The following is a 27204-nucleotide window of genomic DNA, read 5'->3' as shown; positions in this document are numbered from 1 at the left end:
CAACAACAAAATCAGAACTGCTTGCTCAGTAATTGAGAGGCACAACAATCAATTTCTACCTTGAAAATGTTTTGCGTTGGTTTGGGAGTACTCCGTTCTATATTTGAAGTAAGCTATTCCACTGAGAATGTTTTAAAAATAAGTATTAGCCCACTGATCATTCTCATCTTCAAGTATGTTTATTTGGCTGCTGCAAAGGTAGTTATCCAGCCAGCAGTTTAACTACTTAAGTCGTACTTCCCAGAACTGTGCTGACGACTCTAGCATTATCAGTGATGTTTATGACAAAAAAACAAAGCCAATGAAGGAAAATCCATTGTTCTATGCCCTCTGAGAAAGAAAGGAGAAAAAAAATCAATTATTTGCCAAAGATAAAAAAGGAAAAGAGATGACAGGAACCAGAACATCTTTCTTTAAGAGACCAGCAAAAAAAAAAAAAATCGTATTATCATTTTAAACTGTGAGATGGAGATTTATTTTTATAGCAATAGGATGTTAAACAGTCTTGAGTTCATTTTTTTTTCATTAAGTCTGCACCAGATTCGCTGAGATTCTCCTACGTGAAACGAGTGAAATCATGACTCCAGCAAAGTCAACAGGACTTTCTCCAGTGATTGAACTCAGGTTTCATTTGCGCTCCTAACACCCATTGGAAAGCTTGCAAAAGAGCCAAAAGGGATGTAGGTGGCTAACGTGATTTTCAGACAAAATAAAATTCTTATATTAAAAACAATACTCACAAAAATGAGAGGGTTTTTTGAGATTTTGGAAGAAAACCCCAACCCCTCAGTTTTGCTATGCTAGGCAAAGAAAAGCCTAAATTCCCATTAAAGACATGAAATTCTGACTTGTAGGTGGAAGGGCTCACTGCTGAAATATTTCTAGTATCCTCTATCTACACACATTACAACCTTGCCCATTTTAGAATTAGCCCAAATTCAGCCACCGATGACCAGTGTCTGGTGCTTTTAAATGCAAAGCAGGAAAGCCATGTCTGTAACATTTCTGTAGACTGACAGCTGAATCCCAAGCACAAACAAACCTTTAGTCCCTGCCCCTTGTGATACCAAGAAAAATCTTGTCCCAATGGTAGAATAAACCAACACAGTGATGCTGACAGCAAGAAAATTTGAAATAGGAACTACAGTCACTTTCAAGTTCTACAATCTAATTTTTAATACTTTACAATATTTTGCCTATAATTTGTGCTCGCTCAAAGCACAAATGGGAAAAGAGGGGCTGCTCATGCCATCATCCATGAGAAGAGGTTGGTTGGTTTTGAAGCATAAAACTGCCTCTAGGCTGAGCACCGGTCTGCCTCTTCTCTCTCTCGGAGCTGCCTACCATCCGAGTCACTTGTTGCATCGCCTACAGTGGTTTTCCCTCCCCACGCTGGAAAGCAATGCACCTGCAAGACTACAAAATGAGCATGCTGGTTGCCTTGGGTTATAGGAGACAGCACAGTGATTATGAATCCTTTTTTTTTTTTAAGACAGACGAGATCATAAGATGTCCTCTCTCACTCGGGTTGCAAAGCTCTGCAATACGCATTTACCTTGAAGTGACGCGAGCGCCGGTTCCAATATTCGCGTTTTTCCCCCCCCTTTGCAGAGAGGAAATTGGGTCTCAGCGTCCTGACAAGCACGCTCGTCCTTTCCCTACAGGAACGGCTGGAGGGAAAAAAGGAGACGCGCTAAGGGCGAAGCTAACCGACCGGTGATAAACCCCCGGCTCTCCCCACCTCACGCAGCCGGCGCCCAGCCCCGCCGGCGGGGAAGGCGAGGCCGGGGCCCCCTGTCCGCCGCCTTATTTAGCGCAGTTTCCCCGCCTGGGGTACCGAAGCCGCCCCCGCCCTAGGGGAGGCCCGGTGGGAGCAGCCCGGCCGGGAGGCCCCCACCTCAGGGACAACGGCTCCCCCGCCCGCCCCGGGAGCCGTTAAGCGCAGGTCACGGGCAGCCGCCGCCCCCCGAACCGTACCGTACGGCTCCGCCAGGGGAGGGGCGCGGAGGGCGGCGCGTCCCGTCCCGTTCCCCCGCCGCCTCCGCCTCCACCTGCTGCCGCTGCGCCAGTCGCCGGCTGGGGGGAGCCGCCCGCCTCATCCCCGCGGGGCCCCTTTGTGCTGCTGCTCCAGAGCTGCCCTCAGCCAGGCGGCGGCTGCGTCACGGCCCAGGCGTTGCGGCCGCCCAGAGTCACCCCACGGAGGGAGAGCCGCCGCCTCGCCCCCCGCTCCGCCATTGCTGCGCGGGCCGCGGCGGAACGACGCCTCGCCGCTCCCCGAGGAAGGGCCGGGAGCCGCGGCGGTGAGTGGCGGGACCGCTGCCTCACACCTCGCCGTCCCTGCGGAAGGGCCGGGAGCCGCGGCAGTGAGTGGCGGCGGCGCCGCCCGCCAGCCCGCCGGGGGCCGTTGCCCATGCCCCCCGTGAGGGGAGGCCGGGGAGCGCCATGGCGGGGCGCGGCGGGAGAAGGGCGCGGGGGTGCCCTCCGGGCACGGCCCCGCTCCGGGGGGCAGGCAGCAAGGGGAGCCGGGGCTGGGCGGGCGGGGAGATGCGGCGGTGGGGACGGGGCGGGGGCCAGCACCGGAGCCCTGCCGACCCCGCGGGCTGAGGGGCGATGCCGCACCGGTGCCGTGAGGGAAGTCATCACTCGGATCAGGCTAACATGTCGGGGATTGGGGGTGCTTTTGGTTTTTTGGTGGGGTTTTTTTTTTTTAACTTTGACAATAAAAGCGCTGGCCATCGTTCTTGCTTCCTAAAACGCCAAAATGTAACCGAGTCACAGCGACCAACGTGTAAATTTTTTTTTTTTTTTTTCCCCATAAGATATTTCGGGTTCCCCAGGGGCTGGGGAAAGGTGTGGTGCATCCCGAGTTTCTGACATTTTGCATTTCTCTGCGTGTGTGCCCGTGTGTGCCAGCAGAAAATCCCTCTATCCTGGAAGAATGGTGAAATTGGGGAATAATTTCAGCGAGAAGAGCACAAAGCAGCCCCTTTTGGAGGATGGATTTGACACCATCCCCCTGATCACACCCCTGGATGTCAATCAGCTCCAGTTCCCACCTCCTGATAAGGTACAGTAGGCTTTAGTTTCCACCCTGGAGAATCACACCCAAATCTCAGGCAAACAACAAAAGAATAGGTTATGTGTAAGGAGCAGCTTAGAAATGTCAAGAACTACGGAGTGTTTTAAGGCATGCTAGTTCCCTCTGGGGAAAGAAACCTAACCGTTAAGCTAGTGAAAACCCAGTAGTAGTGATTTGCATTAAAAAGCAGTGGGAAATGTTAGCAATAAGCATATATAGATTTCAGTGCTGCTGTATGAAATATATAAACATAAAAATGCAGGTGTCTCTATGCTGTATTGTTATAGCCCTTCCTAGTCTGTATCTTTCTTTTTTGCATCTGGAAGGTACTGTGTGTTCTCTGTGAACGACATGAATTTTCTCTGTCTAGAAAAAGCCCCCCTAATGGGGGGATAAAGCACTGCTTTATGTCTCTGCAAGATGTACATGGGCAGACTGGCCACAGAGAGAAAGAACTTCCGTATTCCTTCTGTGCTTCAGTAGGAAATTAATGCTGGCCCCAGACAAGCTGAAATAATGACATGAGAACAGGCCCCTGAGTTTTCTCCTTGGCAACTTACTTGGTTCAAAACCCTGCAAATAGGTGATTCAGATGCTCTGTAGCTGGAAGGGAGCAGTCCAACGTGCTGCTCACAGGTTGGAAGGGAAGTGTGCATCCTGTATTCCTCATTATATGGCTTGATTACTAAAGATTTAATTTTAAGTAGTTAGGAAGGTGATGTGATAGCCTGTAAATAAGTTTATTCTCCTCACAATAAAGAATTTAGTAAGTGTTACTACAGGTAAGGCATACAGTAGTAGGATACTTTTTCAGATATTTCAGTATCTTGTTTTTCAGTATCCTATTTTAGTAGGATACTTACTTGCACATTTCTCACCTATGCATCTGGCAAAAAAGCTTTGTGGTCTTTGAAACATACAAAATTTAACTGGGAAATGGTCAGTAATATCTTTGTGCTGATTTTTATTTTTGGCATTGTTTCCTCCACGAGCTCAATTCTACTTCTAGATAAACTGATAGCTCTATGTTCCTCATAGCTCAAAAAAATTCACATAATCTTATCTTAGGGTAAAGAATTTTAGCTTGTGAAATTTGCCTCGGTAGAGCGTTGCTTGTAGGCAATACAAATAAATTTGTGATCTCCATTTGAATTGCTATCAACATTGTTCAGTGTTGTGTGTGGTAACCGGTTGGCAGGCATAAATGCAGTAAGCCATAACAGCTGTTAGAGAGCCTGAGGGTCCATTTTCTGCCCTCAGTTACATGGGTGTAAATCTTGTAACTGAGGACAAAATTGCACCCTAAGGCTTTAAAACAAGTTAAGTCTTACTGTGTCTGATACGCCTGCCAACTGGTGACTGGATATAACCAAGGACCAACGTCCAAAGGAGTTAGTTATGTTGCTGCACTGCTAAGCAGAAGTCTGAACTAGGGATCTGTATGGTAATAGGTTTAACCTGAGTGGAGGCTCTGTAGTGAACCCAGGAGGTTCTGTGTCAGCCTGATTGCTCCTACTAGAATGGGGCAGAACTCCTCCCACCTTCACAGCGTTTGCCTTGAATGAAAGCAAATGTATAACTAGCCTAGAAGCTTAAATAAAGGAATATTTGATTGGCTCTTCTACTCTTTCCACTGTCTATTTGTATATTAGCTTTCCTTTCCTTTCCTTTCCTTTTGCAAACATAGAGGGGGAAAAATAAAAACGTGTATTTATTGGTCCTTCTGGTTTCCTTCTGTAACTGTCTGGTTGGTCATGTCAGTGTGTCTTTACTGGTTGCTGCAGACTCCAAGGCAGTAGTAGAGCAACTGCTGTGAAAAAAAGAAACAGCATTAGGTCAAGATTGACACACAGATGAAATTCTGAAGTGTGAGGACACTCATGTATAATGAATAGGAGTACCTACTTAATATATCTATGCTTATTATTCACTTACAAGGCTCCAGTATGACAGTGAAGCATAACTTCTTGAACGGTAGTGACTACAGCACTGAGAATTTGATGATTTTGACAGCTTCTAAATTAAAGGGATGAACTGATTTAAATTCATATTTAGGTATGTTAAACAAAAGAAATTACATAACCAAGCAGATAGAACTGTATGTTCAGTGTCAGCTGAATGTGATTTGAGTTGCCTGAGCTTATGCAACATAAAGGGGGAGGAAGGGAAGTAAAATGTTAAAAAACATTCCGAAAATCTTCAGACGGTTTACTTCCGTGATGCTGTTGAGCAATCATAAAGTTACATAGTTATGATTGTTATCTTATTAATTATAGCTGAAATAGTTTCAGAAACTACCTATGTCCTGCACGTGTGTGTATAATGCTGTAAAAGTGTCTAATAAGCTTTGTGGTACTGAGTCTAGGTACAGTTAAACATCCTGGATACCATTTCAGGGAAGTGAGGAGAGGGGAACCCAAAGCTTTAATTTCAGTACCTGGCTACCTGCGAGTGTCACAGTCTTACTTTCAGAATAATGTAGTTGCTATTGATACCATGGGCTGCTCTAAAGATAGAATCTGGTTCTAAAAATCTCAGAGGGTCTAGATGTTTAGTCTTTGGAACAACAGAGAAAATTGAGCAAATCTAACTAGTGCCATCAGTACAATAAACTGCACTCTACCTTGAGAGTGATACTTTGAAAGAGATCCTGAAAAATTGTAGAAGACAAAAATGAGGCAAATAGGTTAGGTATGTGAAAATCTTGTACAATTAGAATGCCTGGGAGAGCACTAGAGATATGACTGACGTAATGAATATTTTAGGAATACAGGTAAGGTGCTAAATTGTGTAACTTGGGGCAATAGCTCATAGCAAGGAATAAACTGAAGTTAAAGAGCCTTGGGTGTTTCAATAAATCTCATTAACACAAGGGTTTGTGTGCATCTTGCTGCTTGCAGCTGATAATTCAAAAGTTAGATGTTACAAATAAGAGTGCCAAGAGCTATAGTCTAGCACATAGTGAATAGCAACTTGATGGGTCATTTCACTTTTAAACTCAAAATCCTGCCATCAAAGACCATGGCTACTGGCAGCATCATCATCTGCTAGATTTCCATGGGCACTCTTCAATAGTCGTCTCATCCTATTGGTCTCCAGTTTGAAATCCCACTAATGGAATCTCCTGAAGCAAGTGGAGGTGGCTATTTTCAAACTATACAAAGTGGGAAGCTTCATGATTTGGAGTTGAACTAAGTAGATGCTTGCCTAGTTTAGCAGCACAGTACCACCACAGCTGAAAAAATTGAATGTTTACGAAATTGTTGCATAACAAGTCCACCAAAACTACTTTGAGAGATAATTTTGTTGATGATTGCTATGACAGGAAAAAATAACTAACAGCTTACAGCTTCCAAAGAAGAATTACACAAAGTGGGGGTAAAAAAGCCAAAAAAACCCATTGTGCTAGAAGTGCTTGTAAGCAGGTAAAAGAAGAATTAATGAATAAATAAGATTCCTGTGGCTAGTTTCAGCTGACAGTTTTTTGATTTTTTTTTTTTTTTAAAGGTTGTGGTTAAAACGAAAACAGAATATGAACCTGATCGCAAGAAGGGAAAATTCCGTACTCCTAAAATAGCTGAATTCACAATCAGCATCACTGAAGGGGTTTCAGAAAGGTTTAAGGTAAGCAGTGCTATCTGAAGATGTTAATGACTCAGTTGTGTTCATAGAAGTGCTTAAAATCAATCGCTGATCATAGTCACAACTGGCTATAACTAACAGAATGGCTGTTGTGGGTATAGCTGGACATGAGAAAAATAAATTCATTGTTACAATAGTTCAGTATTTAGCAATTAGAAGCAAAAGCAAATCTTGCAGCATTATTGCTTGTAATCCTTCACTGGCAGATTAATTCAGAAGGCACTTCTGTCAGTGTGCGGGTTTCAGAACGTGGCTGGCCAGGTTGTATGTGGGCTGCACGCAGGTAGCTCTCATGGCATGGATAAAGCTCCCATTAGTGTTGAAGGACAAGAACCACAAAAGTATTTGTTTTCTTTCTGGCTTACTATTTTTCACTGTGGCCAAACCATTCTCTTAAAACACTGTCATAGTCCATTATGTGTTTTTTTTATAGTTAAAATGTAGGACTTGGCAGCTCAGGGATGTATACCAGAGCTCTTTGCTATTAGTTTTCCTGGTCCAATTGTATCTTACAGCTTGGTGACGACTGTTACTGGCAGATGCCAGTTCAGCAAGAATCTGACTCAGATTTACTCTTTAGTGTCCACACCCTTATTACTCCCTTTAGTAGTCCCAGAGGAAAGCTGAGAGCTTAACTGGTGCAAGGATTGAATTACCTTTTCCCCTTCTTACTGGAGGATAGGTTTTCTTGCTCTGTGTAAGTAAAGCAAAGCAGGAATGTTGGCGCTTCAGCTCATGCTTTCCTACCTATTCTCTTAACAAAGGAAGACTACAGCTTTTCAGTGCTGTTAATTTGTCATCTTACCCAAGGATGCCAAAGCATTTTTAAACAGTAGGCAACCACACTGGTCAGTGCACAAGTACAAATACATTTGGAAAGCCTAACGTTTAGTATGAGGGAAAAATACAGAGTTTCAGTAAAGACGTAGATTCTCTTTATATTGCACACTTCTAACTTCTGTTTGCATGATAGGAGTTTTAGGGCACACTCAAAGATTCTAGTTCTGTAATTTGAAAAATAAAACACAGGAGCTGTGCCTGACCAGTGGTTCTAAAAGCTACCCAGGCCCAAGCCTACCTTAGAAGCGTATATACAGCTCTCTGTGGAATCGGAGCGTGCTAAACAAACAAAGTGAAGGCTCAAGGAGGGGTTAGATGGCTTTGAGCTACACTTGCAGAAGAACTTTGCAGAGTGTTGCCCGGACAAATGTTTTAAGTGCAGGTCACCCAGTGGAGTCTTTAGCCATACGGTGAAGCATATAAGTTCCCAGTAAGCTGTGTGAGGAACCACCCCAGATAGCTAATAAGAGATATTATGGGGTGTGGCAGGGTTACTAAGGAGGTAAGAAACCTAGTTCCAGTTTTTCTATTCCCTGATTTGGAGCAAGGACATCCCATCCCTCAGGGAAAATGCTACATTCTGACTAACGTTCTCTCTTTCTCCTCCTGGCACCATAGTACCAGTCCTTGAGAGTAATCCCCTTCCTCTCGGGTGAGGGTTGTTGCACACTATATTGTTGGGTAAGATGCAAATGGACAGCTCAGAACAAGGAGGACCTATGTTTGCCTGTCTTTTGTGCGTGTCCTGGTCACACTAAGGTGATCTGAAAATGCTTACTACGTTGTAGAAGAGAAAGGGGAGAAAGTGTTTAGTTTGAGTACCCTGCTAGGACTTTGGTTCCAAGCAACTGAGCAGAACCTATGGCTGAGGAATTTGCACTTAACCCACTAGCTGTAGGGACTAAGGGATTTCATTGCTTGAACATTAAATTCTAGGTAAGGAAGGGTTTTGAATATCTTAGTTGCATCTGAATGTTTTGCGCATCTCTCTGTAGATCTGAGTTCTTTCTGTCTTTGTTGGGAGAGCTGAGCAAAAGAGACCTCGCTGAACAACAAATAAATAGCTTGTCATGCTGTTGGGTAGTCTTTTCTAATTTGTATAGCTGAACAGTTAGAAGCCTGAGCATTTTTCATTGCATTTTTATATATCTTTGGATGGCATACTTAAATAAAATGTCTTTTAGATACTACTTGATGATGATCACTCTGGGATTAATCTCATACTACAGGGTTGCTAGGTTTTGCTGCTAGGTAACTACTGCATCAGAGAGAGGTTTCAGTAAGATTTGCTATCTCTTGGGAATTGTAGGGTGATTCACACTGTGGCTGTAAGTCTAGGCTTCTAAAGAAGAGTGTGGGGGTTGATTAGTTAGGAAAATTGTGGTTCAATTAATTGAAAACAATAGTTTAATGCAGAATATTCAGGTCCTAAAAATGTCCCTTAATCTCTGTATAACAATTTTGGAATTGAATTATGCTGCTTGCAACATTTTAAAGAGAACTGACTGGTTCTCCAGCAGGGATGATTGTCATATTCACCACTCCCAGTAGTAAATATTACATGAATAATTTATGACATTTTATAAATATGTAGATGAAAAGTACCAATGTGTGAGGTTTTCTCCTGGGTCCTTATTAATTGTGAACCATCATGTTAACTGCTGCTGTTGATTCTGAGAGAGCAAAAGGATATTTGTTTGAAAATTAAATATTTGCTATAATTATGAAATGCATTATTTAACTGGTAGGATATTGATTTTGGCTTGTGTTCATGAAAAAAGCTTCAGATGCCATTTTAATGACTTTAATATTGTACATCACCGATGCATAAGCTTGCCACAAGACACAGCCCAAATGTTGTGCTAAAAATAAAGAAAGTCAGTCATATTTACAAATAATTCACACATGTATTCTAAGATGTACTTCTTAAATAAAGACAAAGCAGATTGCATTTTTGGGATTCAGCAGTGCAGATCATCTAAAGCTGTTCTTCTTGAGAAATTATACATTATAACAAATGAAGCAACTCCGGCATGTGTATATGTCATGTAGATCATTTAGTGTTTTAGCAGCTGGGTGAATAAGGAATCATAAAATGGATTTTCTGCATTCAATCCACATTACCACAGTTATTACAACAGAGCTGAGAATGTTTACAAAGAAAACTGCAAGTATAATTTTCGTGTATGAAGCCACATTCTGAATTCAAATCAGAATCTGTCAGAAGAATGTGAAGACTTTATGATTCCGAGAACCCTGTTGTCTTAATTTAGTTTTATGGCACTAACCACACCAAGGAAGATGTGATTTTTCACTGAAGATTATTTTTCGTTGAGAAATAGAAGTCTTGCTTTTGTTCTTTTAACAGTGTAGGCTAATGTGGGGAGTTGGTCCTTCACGTCTGGAAAGCAACTTGGAATGAGGCAGATTTTTCTCTCCTGTAAATTGTCTGCTATACAGAATAACACAACAAGACTGGAAATGTCATTTCAAAGGAGCCTTACGAATCAGGACACTGGAGGAAGCTATTGCAGGAGAAAATTGATGGTATCAGTTACCCAAGGCCAAACCTTTGCCTCCCCCATTGACAAAGCAGCGTTTTTACAAACTCCAGTTGGATTTTGTAGTGGGATGTCTGTTCTGGCACCCATTGAACTGGGCTACAATTGACAATTGTGCACAAACACACCAATTTTAAAAAAAAAGTCTGTTGTATCAAAGCATGAGATTTTTTTGTGTCTTTGGAGAAATCTGAATAAAGAACATTCAGAACTATTTTGAAAGCAAACACTTAGGTTTCCCAATAAATTTCAAGCCCTTAAATAAACCCAAGCTGTGGTATGCCTTAAACCATTTGGTTCTGTTCAAAGGCAATTCAATTCTTTGGACTTTATCTTTGACATCTCTACATATATCTAACTGCGGAGCCAAAGCCTCAAGCTTTTTTCTGTGGTAAGACCATATGGTACAAGCCATGTACTATCATGTAGCAAGCAGTTACTGAAATGTCTGCATGAGGTTATGGAAGAAGAATCGAGACTTCCTTTCAAAATCAGTTCTCGCAGTTTTGCCTGGTCATTTTAAGACTGAAAAACGTATGTAACATATGTAAATACTCCATTTTTGATCTGTCTTAAGGGGGCATCCTTTAAAACATGTTTCTGCCTCAAGACTTTTTTACCTGTTGTTCTTAGTAATACCGATGATGATTATTGCTGCAAAAATAATCACAGACAAGGAAAATATTTCTCTATTGATTTCTGTGTGATTACTCTGTGTTGAGTAGCTCTTTGCTCCCACTTAAAAAGTCTGTTAGGTGCATGAGATGTCAGCTGATGCCTATACGGGATATCACTTCCTTAAGTGTATTCTGTGTCTCTCAGTGCTGGACAGTGACAGGTACTTACTGCCACGCGTAGTTCTGTTTTCTTCAGTAGAACTACTCACAGGATTAAAGTTGCTCACAAATATAAGCATTTGGCAGGCTTTGAATTTTTCCTTTATTACTTCAAGCAAGAAAAATAAAGGAAATTCTTCTTTCAATGTAACTGCTATTTTAAAACAATTGATGTAAGTAAAGGCACTGCATGGCAACTGTCGGTTTTGCATTTTTCTTAAGTGTTTGATAATTCCCTGATACGATATTGACAATCCTCCTGCTAAATTTTTGGCTGAAAGGATTTTTTTTACAGTCAGAGCTGGAAGATTTAAGTAAAGTGGATGCCTAACAGCAGCTCCCCTGCTCTAAGTCAGGGGTCCTCTGCCATTGTATCCATTAGAAATCCTTTTCTTGGAGCAGAAGCAGAGACACTGGTGACACAGATGATGTTTTGTGTCCCTCCAGATGTAACACTTACATAGCCTTTCTTCTTCTGTAGTAACCTTTTCCAACCTTTCTCCTGGCCTCAGTTAATATCTTCTGGGTTTGTCTGGGAAGGTAACAAGGTTCTTATCTCAGGGCCACAGAGTTTCTTGAACTGCTTCCTCAGATCTCTGTAGTTAAGAAACTAATGCATGGTGCCGTGTGATGGAAGATGATGAGTACACGGTCATGAACAGCTGTGTTAAGCCACAGTGCTAGACTCTCAAGGCCACTGCCTTGTTAACCTGTTTTTGTCTAACAGTATTTCCCTCAGGTTTCACTAATTGACTCCCTTGCAGGCTGGTTCTGTTTTGCACTGTCGCTGTTAATAAGCACTGGGTCTGTAGCTTCTTTTCAGTTACTGCCCTTCATGAATCTATCTGCCTTTCTTGCTGCTACTCCCAGTCATCTCCAGGTAAGCATCCAAGCCAGTTCTCTCTTCCTCTTTGTCATCTTTGAGAAGGACAGTCTTTTGATTTCTCCTGCCTTTTTTGTACAGACTATCATCCTCTTTGAGCACAAAGGTTTGATGGGAATGTTCTGGTGAAGAAGTTGAGTTTAATAGATAGATAACAGTCATATAGCTAAACATGACGTGATGTTAGAAATACTCTCCTGAAATGACACATGGTTGTCTTTTGAGTCACAGGTCATCTCGTATATGTATGTATATTCCCATAGCAAGTATGGGAAATTGTACCAAGTTGTTCTGTATGATTTGGATTGCTCTGTAAATGAATACGAGTCAAATGTTGCATGTATAGATGTCAATGTTCTTTTTTTTTCTTTCATGTTGCCATTTACTTCAAATTGAACTTTTCTTATTCCTTAAGTGTGTTGTTTCAGACGCATCTTTTGTGTAAACTTCTAGGGACAGGCCCAGGTAATAGCAAACAAGAATATAATTTTGGAAAAGCAGGAATGTTAGGGGAAGTAGAGAGCCGATTTCAGTGTTCTCTAACACGCTAGTAGAGGGCATTGTGCAGCTGGAGATGCAGGATTTTAGTGGAGAGAGGTGAAATGGAGGTCACAGCCATTTGCAGGGAAGTCAATGTGGTGTTTTACGAATTTTAGTCTGTGGGATGCAGCCAGACACAATCTATTGTAATTACAGTCTGCCTGCCTAAAATTCTCTTGTAGTTTAAATTGGATAGCAATAATCTTAATTTTCTGTCCTAAATGGTTGTACAGTGTTGCTGTATTTCATCCCAGAGGGCTTTGCATTTCACTGGTGAGCAAAGCATATAATTGGTTGTAAATCACTTCAGATGAAAGGGGCTCTATAAATGTATGTCTTCACTCTTTTTGTTTGGTGCTAGCGCCAAGTCTGTGCCTAGCACTTTACAGGCAAAGCAGAAATGAAACTTGTGTTCCCAAGAGGCTGCAATTGAAATAGATAATGCATAGATGTAGAACAGAGATGAGATGTGACCAAGTGCCAGTGATTGAGCAGTGAAAATTACTGCCTGTCTTGTTAGTTCCACCATAGTTCCACTTCTCGTAATAACACGAATGCTTCTAGGTGGGTTTGTATGCTGAAAGGTGCGTGATAGAAGGAAAAGCATGAAGGAAGGCAGTGCAAACCAGCACAGTAAGAGTGGGTTAATGAAAGAATTTTAGGCAAGAGGAAGGAGGCATGATGAGAAAGGTGGGGGTGAAGGCAGAGGGAAAACAGATGGCATGCAGGCTTTAGCGGGACAGTGGGATACAGGCAAAATGGAAGGAGATAGAGCTAAGAGGAGCAAAAGGGGCGGACTTCTGCATGCCTTGAAACATGGCTTGTAATTTGTTCAGAAAGGGACAGGAGCCAGGAGAGGCTGTGAAGAGAAGCAGGCACAGTGGTGCAATTAGCAGGGCCTGTTGCAACAGGACAAGGGGGAATGGCTTTAAACTAAAGGGGGGTAGATTTAGACTAGATATAAGGAAGACACTTTTTACGCTGAGGGTGGTGAAACACTGGCACAGGTTGCCCAGAGAGGTGGTGGATGCCCCATCCCTGGAAACCTTCAAGGTCAGGTTGGACGGGGCTCTGAGCAACCTGATTTAGTTGAAGATGTCCCTGCCCATGGCAGGGGGGTTGGACTAGATGACCTTTAAAGGCCCCTTCCAACCCAAACTATTCTATGATTCTATAATTGATGAATTCTGCCGTAATATTCTAGCCTGATTAAAAAGGGAGTGCAAGAAATGTTAGCGAAGTGAGGACGGAGACTGCAGTAGCCAGGCAGAAAAAATACAGCTTGCAGTGTTTTGCAGCTGTAGCAAAGTAGGATGGACTGATTGGGAAGATCTAGCAGATCTTGATGGTAAGGCTTTATCATGAGCTGTTTACATGTTAGTGTAGTTGTCAAATCTGGTGAGTTTAATTTTTTCGGCTAAATGCTTACAGAGACTGAAGACAGGGTTTTTTTTGCTGTGGGTACACTTATTTCATTCATTAGTCATCTCTCATTTTGATTACTGTAATGGCTTCTGGCTAGACGTTGTCCTTCTTCTGCTCTTCACTTATAATCTATTAAAAAATCTGCCACATACATAATACCTTGTCGTCTTTTCTGTTCACTTCATTTTGCTGCCAGATCCCCTTAAAACCAACTTTAAAGGACACTCTCAAGATGAAAACAAAACCACACTTTGAGTTCCTAGTTAAAAGAAATGGTTGTTTGTGCTATCTTGTAGTTATTTCATAAAAAGTATTTTAAAAGCCCATCACTTGTGTGGTGTGACAGGCACCTTGGAGTTCTGCAGGATATACATGGCAGTGAATTGATTGTAGTAATTCAAAAGACTCCTGCTCCCACTCTGTGGGATCCTGCACTCAGCCAACTGGTTACCACAAGAAGAGATTCAAGATTTCCTTCTAGGAGAGGGAGTGGTCCTTGCTCACGCATTGCATCCTCTCCTACCTTGAACAGAGGAAGAGAGTAAGTTGCTGCTAGTGCCCCAGTAGGAAGAAGAGAATAACTTTCCTTTAGTTTATAATGAGTGTGCAAAGTTGCTGTGGAAGAAAGCAATAAAATGACAGCTTTGGTAGCACTTGTGGTCTAAAGAGCAGCTTGTTGCCTTCCCTCTTTCTGTGCTTCTGTTTCTGAAAGGCATCTAGGAGGAGATGGCTCAGAAGGTGAGGCAGGGAGGTAAGGTCATACTGTGTTACTGGCAGGGGAGAGAAGCTGACTGTCTCAGGTTCAGAAGTGAACCTGGGGGTGTGACAATTGTGGACCATTGGTGGTGGGTTATTATGAGAGTGAAGGAAAATAGCTGTTAGAAGGAAGAGAAGGATTTTCAGCTTATAAAGGAGAAGTGGATTGGATTAACAGGTGATTGGGATCACCTTGGAATCCAGTGATGGATTTCTTTCCATCTTTGTTGTTTGCATGTGCGACTGTCCTTTACTTAAATAGAAGTTACTCGTATCCGGAAGGATGGTAAGAGAAGGGAGCATCTCTTCTAATAGGAAGGAGACAAGAGCTTACTTAATTAGGGATTTGCAAATGGAGTGTGATTGCAAATTATTGGAGATAATGAGAGTAAAAATTTACATGTTAATACCAAAATTAATAACATTAGGAAATACAGTAAGTGAGAGAGAAAGATTCCATGAGAATTATGAACCAGGAGCCCTGAGAGCTCTTCCCAGTGGCTTACTGTGTGGCAATGGAAGAACCATGCTGGATGTGACTGGTACGAGCAGTGAGAACTCACAGCTCCGCGTAGGTCGGTGAAACAGGTAAATGCTCCATGTCTCAGCAAATCAGCCCTGAGGCTGTGGCTCTGCAACTTGCCAGGCTCCAGCAGTCTGCACAACACTGGGCTTTTGACCTCTTTCAAAAAGCATAATGACTTGCCAAAACAGTTTCAGAGCCTCGGAGAGAGTGATTCTGCAGTGATTGTGGAAATACAAATATTTTTCTATTGTCTAATATTTGGTCTCAACTACAAAGTAAAAAAGCTTGTTAGCTTTACAGTATGTTCCTGAGGCCTCATCTGTATGTCAAAATGGTTAAGACTGGGAAATAATGTTATAATTCTACTATTCCTTGCTAGTAGGATGGCCAGGGAATATGGTTAAAATGCTTTGAGATTTGAGAATATTTTTCAAAGCATTTTAAATTGTTTACTCCTATCTGTGGAGGAGACAAATGCAAGCTGAATTGATCCATACCATAGCAATTGTTCTGCTTGGTGTCTGTGACCCATGTCAGAGGCCTGTGCTCCTAGAGAGAGCAGCCTTTCTTGCAGGCTGTGTGGAATATATCTTGTAGGGCATGGGAAGCCTCAGCAATAATCCTATCTGGATTTTATCTTTTCTGTCCCCACTTTCTAGTCTCTCTTTTCCATTTCTTCTCTACGGGAAAGAGCAGTGACTGTCAGAGCAACAGGAACGGTATAACATACACTTGGAGTCAGTGGGAAGTGAATGACCCAAAACCTGGAACTTGGACCGGGCCACGTGTGTGTTGTAGAGCTGCTGGGCTGCGTGAGGAGTGCTCCCTCCTTCCTGGTTCCTCATCTTCCTGTGCTGCCCAGCAGCAGCTGGAGCTCAGCGGGGGAAGAAGGCCTTGGGCTCATGGCCCCACAGGCAGACAGGGCTGTGGACCTGCTTTGGGGCCTGGGCATGGTTAGGGCCCCTTGGCCTGGTGGCCGTATCTGCGTACGGGTACAGCGTGACACAGGCAGTGTGTGCGACTTAGAGATACCAGCAAGGCAGTAGGGAGGTAGGACAAGGAGCCCTAAGTGGGAACTGCAAATTTAGGGGAGAAAGGTCAGTTTTTCTAGAGCCTGGAATGCAAGGAGAATTTTGGGAGAAGAATAGAGAATAAAGCTCGTTAGAGTTGTGGGAAGGGGAAAACACTGGAAGATGGGATGCAAGGTTTGGGCCAAGCCAGAGGGTGAAGGGCCTTGTACATGTGTGTGGGTGGGATAGCTGGGGAAACATGGGAAGGGGCCCCAGCAACCGCAGAAGAAAAAAGGGAGAGGCCATACAGAGGACATACTGAGACATGGGATATGTGAGCAGAAAATATGAGGTTGGCAAAGACAGAGTGATCTATCCATGTTAACCTTTGTGTATGTGAACGAATAATAAACTTGGGGAAAGACTAATTGGATTTGAAAATTGATGTCAGTGTGAGGGTTTTGGAGGGTAAGAATATGATTTTTTTCTTTTTGTAATCCAGCGACCGTTCTGAGAAACTGAAGATACTGCTATTAACCAGAAAGGTCCTTTGCTCCATGTCTCATTTCGATTGGCATTGTTACATTAATATCTACATTTCTTCTGCTAAATTACTCTCTGATCTGCAGTTCTCCCTGCCTCTCCTCCAGCCCTCCTTTTTTTGCTTATTTTCTGTCTATCAAAAATCCTTATAAAATCCTTGGCTTCAGCAGCACACGATACTCCCCAACCTTGTTTCAGCCAGGAAATTTAGCACTTGCTGTTGTCTGCCTATGGTGAAGTTTGCTTCCCCAGCATGAGAAGTCCCCTAAAACTTCATCTCAGTCCTTCAATGTATTAGTCCCACTGCCACACGCAGTTTGCAGTGTTGCAAATCCTGTTAGTTCTGGGGTTTATCATAAAGGGAGTGTGTGGTGGTTTTTTTTTACCAAAAGGCAAAGCTACAGTTTTTTTTGTTGCTTTCTCAAATAACCAGATTATTCTTGTTTGCGTAATTGAGCCTGATGTGCCTAAGTTCTCTTTCTAGGAGGTGTATATAGCTGGCTTACTCGTCTTCATTTAAAATTCAGATCATACTATACTTTGCTTTAATTAATTAATCACATAATCTTGTTTGTTTCTGTTTATTACCATTTCTTATGCTGTAGCACATGCTGGCTTCTTTCTAAGTTGCCCCCAAAAAAAATCTCAACCACTCTTACTCTGTCATCTCCTTGAGCTACTAATTTGTCTATCAGTAGAAGCTTTAGAATAATAAAAACACACATCTGCACATCTGGGGCACTCTCCCACGTAATGAATGCTATTTGCTCAGCTCACACTTTCCACAAAAACAGGTCTGAACTGGGGAGCTTTGCAGTGTAACTGCTAGGCCAAAGTCTTCTGCTTTCTCTTGTCAATGGGCGAGGTAATTCTAGAGGTGATTGTGTCTCCCGTCTCACCTAAAAGGCTGCCGGTCTCCGTCTGCTCAGAATTTATTCCTGGGAAAGGTTAGCTTGATACTGACACTGATTTCAGGTTCAGCTTACGGTGCGTCATGGATTTTCCTCCAGACCAAATTCAGGACCAGAGAGGTGCTTAAGGACATGGTGAAAAGTCAGTGTCATGTAATGCAGTCTGTAATGGCTTCTCTGTGAGCACTGTGGAAAGAGGTGCAACAGAACTCCTTGAAGCTAGCCCTGTGTTGAACATGGTGTATTCCCTTACGGATCTGGCAGTGAGCTACTCCTGTACAGTCTCCGTGTGATGAAATAGTGTTTCAACCTATAAATTAAGGAGCATTGAGCAACCAAGCATGCAGACTACTGGTGTAACTATCCATACATTCATAGCAGGTGCAACAATCTCATCCTAACAAGAGAGGGCAGACATCACTTTCTCCTTGCCCTGCTAGAGTCACCTTTGTATTATCTGGATGACACCTGTGCTAACTTACTGTCACCTGACTCCATTCTTGGACAGGCACAGGGAAAACAAACATGCTTATTAGCTGACATAAACTAGACTTACACTTACATCATCCAAATACTGAAAAAACAGCTACCTGGATGTGTCCTTCTGGCCTCATGTGTACACTGGACAGAAACGCAACCAAAAAAGCCTTGCAGTACAGAGGCAACGGGCCACTGACCAGATCATCCGCTTTCTTCTCCGAGAAGGGGGAGGTAGAAGCACTTACGTGCTACTTCCTTGTTCTCCCTCAATAATAAAGTAGCTGTTTGTGTCCTTTGCTTGATTTTACTGTAAAGTGCATTCATAGCAGGCTTCTGCCGCCTGTAGTAACAAACAGCAATATAATAAGCAGTGCATTACTAACATGAGCATGTTTTATTTTTCTTTACAGGTAACTGTGCTGGTCCTTTTTGCCCTTGCGTTCTTAACGTGTGTTGTATTTCTGGTAGTCTACAAGGTTTACAAGTATGATCATACCTGTCCAGAAGGATTTGTTTTCAAGGTAAATTGCATACACATTCTAGAAGAATAGGAGAGAATGCAATATTCTCTGTGCTGTTTTCTGCATAACTTTGATTAAGTCATGCTGTATTGCATAGAAATTTGTGTTTGTTTTCATAGGTTACTGTGCTTCCTGCTATGTTCCTTTCTGCTTAATTTATAATTGAGGATGTACTATTGCACAATTTTCATAATGTTGTTATTTTGCTAATGCTTTAAACATTGAAAATACAGCACAAGTCCAAACACCAGTGTTCTCCAAACCTACTTCATCTGCAGTTGTCTGGACAAAGCCCTCATTTATTGGGTCATGTGGTTTAATGTTGCATGTTCCTCCAAATTCGTGTGTCTTGGGAAAGAAGAGAATGATAAAACCTGGAGGAAAAAAAAATTCCTCTGGAATGTGTGTCAAAGAAACAGTAGAGTGATGTTCTCATTAAGAGTAGCAGAGTTACCTTAGGGTTATTTTTGTAGAAAGAACTTCTTGTTCTAGAACAGTGACCTCTGAGCCCTACTGCCACAGGCCAAAACTGATGCCAAAAAAGGGAAAACACATTTATTGGAAAAAATACTGGTGCTAACCAAAAGGGAGGCTGGGGCTCACTTCATTCATGTGAGATGGTAGTGCTGGCTCCTCAGCTATGACCTGGGCTGAAAGTCAGAAAGGTAACGTTGATTTGTCAGTTGTAAATTTAGCAGGGTTGAACTTGGCTGTAATTAGATAAGAAAAGTAGCAGTGACGATGGCATTCTTCCCTCTAATTTTTTAAGAATATTTAGTCACGTAATGAATCAAATGAGTACCTACTGTGATCTTAAAAAGACTTTAAGAAGGAAAGGCTGCCTCAGCATTCCTTGATGATCCTGTTCAGGACTTTTGATTCTGTCACTTCAGGCACATAAATATCTTGCAAGAATCTAGTCCAAAGTTAAAATCAGTGATGCCCTGCTGGATTAACTTGGCTCCAAGCATTCAGTTTTAGGTTACCGCTTTCCCTTGGTTCAAGGGCAAGAGGTACTGTGGTTAGAGTATTTGGCTGTAACTCAGATCCAGCTTTTGGTTCTGCTGTTGTGTTTTTGTTTTGTCTCAGACAAGCACTGAAACTCCTCTGTGCTCCTGTCTCATGGGACGATAGCCTTTTTTCCCTAAGCTTTCTCTTGGCTTTGAGCAATTTGGACTGTATGTTCCTACTGAGCCTATCTTGATGTGATCCTGACTTGACAGGAACGGCCAGTTACATGCTCCTGTCATAAGTCTAGTAACAGTCTGCTGCTTCTGCTTCCTTTCATACCACGTTGTCCCTTCCTTTGAGTTGCAGTCTTCTGGCTTCTTTTGTCTTTTCTTCCTAGTGTTGCAAACATTTAAGGGGAGAACAGTTTCTTAGCTATATTTCAGTTGCACTGTGAACAGAGTCTGGTTGGGTTTCTCTCCTTAGGGCCCTGTGTTTGAAACAGGTTGGGCAGAACGTCCCATAGCTCATGCGTTGTTTTTAAGGTGCAGCACGTACACAGGGCTGCGTTACTATTACTCTCCCAGCATTGGGTTTTGCAGAGGCTGTTTCCTAGCTGCTTGATGACATAATGCCAGGAGACACAGCATCTTTGGTCATGTAACTCTGAAGAGTTTTACAGGATAAACACGTTAGCAAATGACACAAGGCCTGAAACTAGCAGTGTTGACATGAATTTGTATGTGTTGCCTTTGCATCTTTTTTGGAAGGGTCCATAATACGTCATGGCATAGCTTGGCACAGATGTCCTATGAGAGATGAAGAAGTCTGTCACCTTGTGACCAATGTCTCTGTGGACTGGTTTTGTGCTTCAGGTGGACTCAACAACATTCTCTGGTGCTTTCCCGGTTAAGGGCAAAGGTGTCTTCTGCCTCAGGAAGCCTGGTACCATGGGAATCTCTGCATAAAGGCTGAGCTACCGCAGCTGTGAGTCAGACTCACTCTTCTCTGCTTTGATGCTCTCATACATGGAGCAGTTCCAAAGGTTTCGGTGTTTTCAGCCTTTCTGCTGTCCTGCACATCCAGGGCTTGAAGGTGTGCTTGAAAAGGTGCTTATTTTCCTTTGTATAGCAATCTTAAACTGCTTGAGCACAAAATTTGTGCTTGCTCAAGCTTTCTGACGCAGCCCTAATACTGCTGTTGTGCAGATCAGTCCTCTGAAGCACTCTTACTGGCTGTTGGCGAGACTCACCGGAGTTCTCCTCAAAGACCTGAGTGCACTTACATCCTGGAGGAATTTCTCCAGGGCTTTGGTATGCTCCATACTGCATCTGTTATCCTTTAGCTTTTGTTGCCAAGGCACCTGTGTTCGGTCAGACTCATGGTCAGTACAACAGAGTAACTTCAATGCTTTAAAGACAACACCATCATCTATTAAGTTTGGAATTACTGACCCAGCAAAGTTAATGTGACAGGAGATACTATTTATAAGTGAATACCACTGGGGTCTTTATGTCAAAGGAACAAAAGGAGTCATCTTAATACAGCCAGATACAGACCAGGATTTTCTCTGGCATCAAAGGCCTTAACCCATAACTCATTTCTGAAATAGAAGGGTTGTGAAAGAAACAAGAGATTGGCAACTCACTCTGGAGCATCCAGATTTCTCCTCATGGCCTTCCTTATTACTTCTCTCACCTGGGAACAATGGAAACAAATAAAAAGGATGGAGAGAAATGTCCTGCATAAGCTGAAGGTCTCAGGCAAGCAGCAGGGTAAGAATCGGCACCAGTTTCCATCGCTCGGTCACTCCCGAGTGCTGCATGGCTTGCCTTGATTAGGAGCTAAGCAAAGGGAGCTGTCCTTGGGCAGTACACAGGGAGCAATGAGTAAAGGGGAGGTTTTTCCTGTCTTTTCTAGAAGCATGAAATCCCAGGAGCAAAAATGCAGTCAAGGTGGAAACTCTGCTGTGTGTTTCTTTAGGCTCTTCTGTCAGATGTTGTGCATGTTTGTGACTACAAAAAATAACATTACTGAGTCTTTTTTTTGCCTGTTACAAAGCAAATCACTTCTAAAAGCAACAAAAGATTCTGTGGCATTTTTTTAGCCTTGGCTTGTGTTCAGCACTAATAATTATATTTGCTTGAATTTCCTTGGCAGATTTCATTAGATCAATGGATTGTGTTCCTTCCCCCATTTTAAATATTTAGAACTGTGACTACATCCCATGACTGGGTGAAATAATCACTACAAAGATGTCTGTGTCTACATACTTCTTCGTCATTTTATCACATCAGAAGTAGTGTCAGTTATCCCAGATAAAGCATGGATAATACTTCCAGAAGATGGCATGGTTGATGTAGGTGAACATGCATATCAAAGAGCTCTACTCCAGAGTTGTCCTGGATTATTTTTTTGTTAAACCTAGGTCCTGGTCTTGCAGCTGACCTATACAGTGATTATGACCGTGGGGAAACCTCTCTTGACTTAAACAGTGCTGAATAGGCACAAGTGTCTGCTTAGCCGGGCTTAAATCCCGTCTGCTTTGTAGTGCTACTTCAAACAAAACTGTGAGGGAAGATGCGCCCTGGCTGCTATGTTAACAAAAGATAACAAACAAACCGAACCTGGGTGGATGTGGCAACTTTGAGCACTGTTGCGAGTCTGACACACGTCGAGGCTTCTGTCACACAAGCAGGTTAGAACCGATGAGGTGTTAACTCCGTGGGAGAACTGTTAGTCTTGTGACAGCGAGTCTTCTTTCAGCAGTCAAATTTGCCACAAGATTGTATTCATCAGCGGCAGGCAGGTTCGAAAGACTACCTGTAGGCCTATTGTTTTGGCGAGTCTTGCTTTTTTCTTTCATACCTTTTGATGCTTTTTTCCACTCTAACATTTTTAGGATGCAAAATTCATATTAAGCCAAGACTGTGGGATTTTTCCCGCAATCATTCTGTGCTTTGCCATTTAAACCATTTGAAACTGTTGTTACTGGTGCTTGCTTATGCCACTTCTCTTTTTATTTTTTTTTTTTTTTTGACAAGAGTCAACCCAAAAGTAAATGTGGACACATTTGAGATAGCATCTGGTCCTAAAAACCGTGACATTTTTGCATGTGTTTTTGTGCTCAGAGATTTCCAGTATTAGGTTTCATTTGCCAAGTTCTATGAGAACAGTAGCAGTTCAAAGTTGCTGTGCTGTAGTATTACAAATTCTAGTCTTCCGGTGCTGGAAGCAGGAAGACCAAACAGCCTATTTCTTCTTAAAACAGTCAGAGTAGAAATGATTAAACTTATATTTCCTCAAGCTGCAGCTACTCATAGCTTCTATTTTAGAGGGTCGGTTCAGTTGCCCCGATGGCTGCCCCAACACTCTGAAGTATCAGGCCAGACTGCCTGGACTGGCAGATATGGCAGAGGACCTGCGGAGAGACCTGTGACCTGCTGGAGCAAAACCTGGGGGGGGTCACAGGATATGTCTAAGTCGTTTTTTCCTTCAGCGCAACTAGCTGCTTCGTAGGCTTTTACTGCGTCATCACTGGAACGGTTGCTAGATGATACCTGCTGACTAATGCACTGCAGGTGCACATTCACTTTGGTTTTTAAGATGACAGCAAAGTTTGGATCCTGCTTAGTATTTCTCTCTCTAAATCGGGTATTTCACTTTCAAAAGCTCTGAGCATCTAGCATCTTCTATGTAGTGCTCTTACGCTTCTGGGAAATGAAATAACATGGTCCCACAGCTAAAGATAGCTTTTTAAAAGCCTGCTGTTGGCTACATCTTTCTGACAATCAAGAGTGAAGTATTTTGTATGTGTGTACACACTTGCACATAAGCTTGGCCACCCACAGTGTTTTCCCTCTGTGTCTTATTTACTGGGCTATAAAACTGTTCATACCTTGGCACCAATATATCTATTAATTTGTCCCTCAGCCTGAAAACACGGTATTAAAGTGCCTGAAGCTAATCTAACAGTAGGATAACAGACATGAGTAATTGTAGACCAGACAGTTGGAACAAGGCGGGGAGGAAAAAACAGCAAAATACAGCTGGAACTAGAGATTGAGTACTTTTAAAAATAATTTTAGGCAAGCAGGTTTCTTGTGTGTTAATTATCCTGGCATATAAACCCAGATTGGTCTTCCTGGCAAACGCACGAGTAGTTTAAGGATTGCAGGGGAGAACATTTTGAACACAGTAGGACAACGCTGTAGTTAATTGCTGTATGTTGCATCTTGACTCCCAGAAAGTGAACGTTGGCTTAGACTAAACGGAAAAGAAAAAAACTAACCTACTTTCGGTGTGTATGGGACCGTATCTGTAATCTAAGTGATGGATTTTCTTTTCAGAATAATCAGTGCATTCCAGCTGGGTTGGAAAACTACTACTCTGAACAAGACTCCAGTGCTCGAGGGAAATTTTACACAGTCATAAACCACTACAATCTGGCCAAACAAACCATCACGCGCTCAGTGTCCCCGTGGATGACAGTACTGTCAGAAGAGAAACTATCTGAACAGGAGACTGAAGCCGCTGAGAAATCAGCTTAGTATGATAAGCTAATTATTAACACTATGTCATTTGAAGGTAACTAAGGGACTTTAAGGAACTTTTCATTAAATATAATTATGGATAATTTAGAGGTTACTCATGTTTATGGTGCAATTGCTTCTGTTTGCTGATACCGCTTTGCAAAAAGAAAAAAACCAAAAACTTGCTGCAGAACATTCATGGGCATAAAACAAGGTGCATATCAGCATTGCTTTAGAGCTTTGACACCATTTTCAATGTTAAAAAAAATCCAATGTTAGATATGTTCTTGCAGTTTATTGGATACTGACAGATTTCTTCACTGGATTTTCAGGGCTTGGACCTTAGATAAATCATGTGTTCTGTTGTCTGAACTGATACTTTATTTATTAATTTTTTTACTCTGTCATTTTGCAAACTGAAACACCCCAGCCATAACTAGAGTGATCTCTTGTTTAGCTGAAAGCTGTATTTAATATTTAGTTTTGGCTCAAGCAAGAAAGATAGTCAGCATTGATGTCAAGGGCATAATGTAACGACTTGTATGGAGAAAGAAACTGTCAGGTAGCACTTTTCTTACGTTTTTCTTTACTGTTATTTATTTGTAAGTGATAATGAAGTTCTCTGCAACATGGCATGCTCAATGTTTTATTATTGCTGTCGACAGGATTTAACTGCATTTCCACTGTGGCTTTAGCATCTTGATAAGGATGTGCACTGGAACACAAACTAGATAGACATTATGGAAAAACACAGACAGTTTTAGTGATGGATGTGGAGGATAGTGTAAAAAATACACAGTTCAGGATGTTCTAATGAGAAATGACATCTTTTGATCATACTTAAGAGGCAGAAAGCCTATTCACAGTAGATGTAGTCCACTATGTAATTCGGTGGATACAACTGAGGGAGTAACGTCTCTAAGTTTTCTCTTTTATTACCTTAACATTTTCCCTTTTTATTAATTAGAAAGGCCTTTCAGTTTATGTATGGTTTGCAGTTTGGTACTTTTTAGAACACAGAGCATCATAAGTGAAACAATAGCGTACTAGATAACACAACTGGCTGTTTTAAGGCTACGTGTGAAACAGTGAAGAGTAGAAATGTTTATGTATGGCTTGGGAGGGGAAAAGATGTAGAAGAACATAGTATTGTGGATGCACGTTAAAGTTCCATTGTAATTACAAACTTATCTATTCTTTGTGTGAAACCATGTTTTCATTTTTATTATAAATCTTAAATATATTACAAAAAAGACATCTTATTAATTTAACAGTTAGACAAAATAAGTGTGTGAAGCATCTGGGCAAGCAAGTGACCTTTCTGTTCACGTAACTTGAATGGGACAAGGTGTAGTGGACATGTCAAAAGTTCCTTTTTTTGGTAAAGACTATACAAAAACGAAGGGAAGACAGCAGCCTTTCTCAAGATCTGTAGTAGAACAAACATGGTCAGCACTACTTTTATTTTTCTCCAGTAGAAACGCTTTATCAACCACCTTTCTTACCAATACAGTAAAAATAACCATTATTACTTAATTCTCTAGTTTTGATATGAAATGTGCATTACACAGCATAGCTGTAGAAGGCTTTTTATTAAGTCAGTAGGGTATGTGGAGTGCATAAAAAGCAATAAATGATGTGCCAAATTTTTCTTTGCATTTAAAAATTCCAAGCTTATGTTAAGATATTCCAAACATACCATGTTTGCATTTTCTAACAGGCATATGCTTCGTTGAATGTAATTAATTCATATGTAACTTTTGACATTTTCACTCTGTGCAGAGTAAAGAATAAGGATGCTGCTGCTTGTTGCGTATAATGTATAGAAATACACATTTCAGAAGAGAGCTAGCAAAACACACATTTGATATCAACATATTTACAGAGGACATTCGGATTTTACAAGAGGGAAAGATCTGTTCCCCAAGACTGTCCTACATAGAAATGACTCATGATACATCTCCTCCCCTTAAATTTAGGACAATAAAAATAAAATAAAGAAACCTTTAATGCTCAAGTAAATACTGATGAGAAACAACTTATTTCTCTCATAACAATAAACATTGAAAAAATACTAAGCTTTACGATCTAGGAGAAACAGATCCCTTATGCTTCTTGAAGTCAAAACCATTTTTTCCTCTGATTTAACAGGAGGGAGTTTACTGATTCTTAGTTACAGTTGGTTTTGAGACTTTTTTTTTTTTTAGTTAACAAATTGCTCCCAATTTAAGTACTTTGAAGAGTTTGGCTTTAATACTATCTATCCTTTGGCTTTGTTCTGACATCGCAGAACATCTCTTTCGCTGCACCGTCTGTCTGTGTTGCATTCTCTCTTTTCACCTAGAAGTAAAGCTCTTTAGTTGACTTATCATTATTATTACTATTAAATCAACCTGATCTCTGACTCGAGTAGTTTCAAAGGATCAGAAGTAGAGGTCGTCCATGTGCAAAATGATCGCTGTGTACTGAAGTGGTATGATTAAATAAAAGCCTGAGAGAGTGTAGACGCTTTTGCACAGGAAGAATTTTCTCTTGATCTGCTCTGCACACTGGGAGCTGGACTTTAAACATCACAGATGCGCGGGTGACACTGATAAAACCATTATCGCTTTTTTTCCTCCTTCTCTTAGCTGTGCTCCAGCTTGTAGCTTTCTTACCAGCTCTTTCAAAGGTTTCTATGTTCTTCGCAGGATCAAGTGTGGTTTTACGTTCGATAAAGGGATTTAAAATGAATGCTAGCCACTCCCTCTGCACTAACGGATATATACACATGCTTATTCATTGGAAAATACTTCCATCATAGCGGTATGAAAAACTGCCTAAAATACACAGGTATGCCATATACCCCGCTCCATTGAAAAAAATGTCAGAAGTTTTACAAACAAAGCATATAGACAATACTATATTTTTAATTAATTATCATACCAGTCCAGGAAAAGCAAGGAAAACGAACACATCACAAGGAAGAATAAGATCCATACTCTAAATCCAGCATTGTTTTTGATTGCCTGTGGAGAAAAGGTTATCTCCATTACCATCACCAGTAAACACGCAGTAGAATTTCAACAGTGCCAACCCGAGATGACCATTAGTGGCGTCGCTCTTCCCTCCCGTAAGAGAAAAAGCAAAACTTGCCTTTAATTTCAGGTGAATAAAAGCCAGGTTCGCTTA

At 41.8% G+C, this 27204-nt stretch overlaps 2 protein-coding genes across 3 annotated transcripts in view; one reads left to right on the top strand and one right to left on the bottom strand.

The window, feature by feature from the left end:
* The first annotated feature begins 2069 nt into the window (after window positions 1-2069).
* NSG1 (neuronal vesicle trafficking associated 1) lies at window positions 2070-25834 on the top strand. The gene is made up of 5 exons (XM_076335934.1): window positions 2070-2300; window positions 2917-3067; window positions 6587-6703; window positions 18443-18553; window positions 23851-25834. The coding sequence occupies exons 2-5, from the start codon at window positions 2939-2941 to the stop codon at window positions 24049-24051; spliced, it is 558 nt and encodes a 185-aa protein (XP_076192049.1). The 5' UTR covers window positions 2070-2300; window positions 2917-2938; the 3' UTR covers window positions 24052-25834.
* Window positions 25464-27204, bottom strand: part of STX18 (syntaxin 18) — a 68895-nt gene continuing 67154 nt past the window's right edge. For both annotated transcript variants that reach the window (XM_076335932.1, XM_076335933.1), the window contains exon 11: window positions 25464-27041. In XM_076335932.1, coding sequence (XP_076192047.1) covers window positions 26946-27041 — 96 coding nt within the window. In that variant the 3' untranslated portion in view covers window positions 25464-26945. The remainder of the gene's footprint in view (window positions 27042-27204) is intronic.

The sequence above is a fragment of the Aptenodytes patagonicus genome, chromosome 4 (genome assembly GCF_965638725.1).
Source record: "Aptenodytes patagonicus chromosome 4, bAptPat1.pri.cur, whole genome shotgun sequence".
Classification (NCBI taxonomy): Eukaryota; Metazoa; Chordata; class Aves; order Sphenisciformes; family Spheniscidae; genus Aptenodytes; species Aptenodytes patagonicus.
The sequence above is the reverse complement of the archived record's forward strand: the minus strand, read 5'-3'. Positions and strand labels throughout refer to the sequence as shown.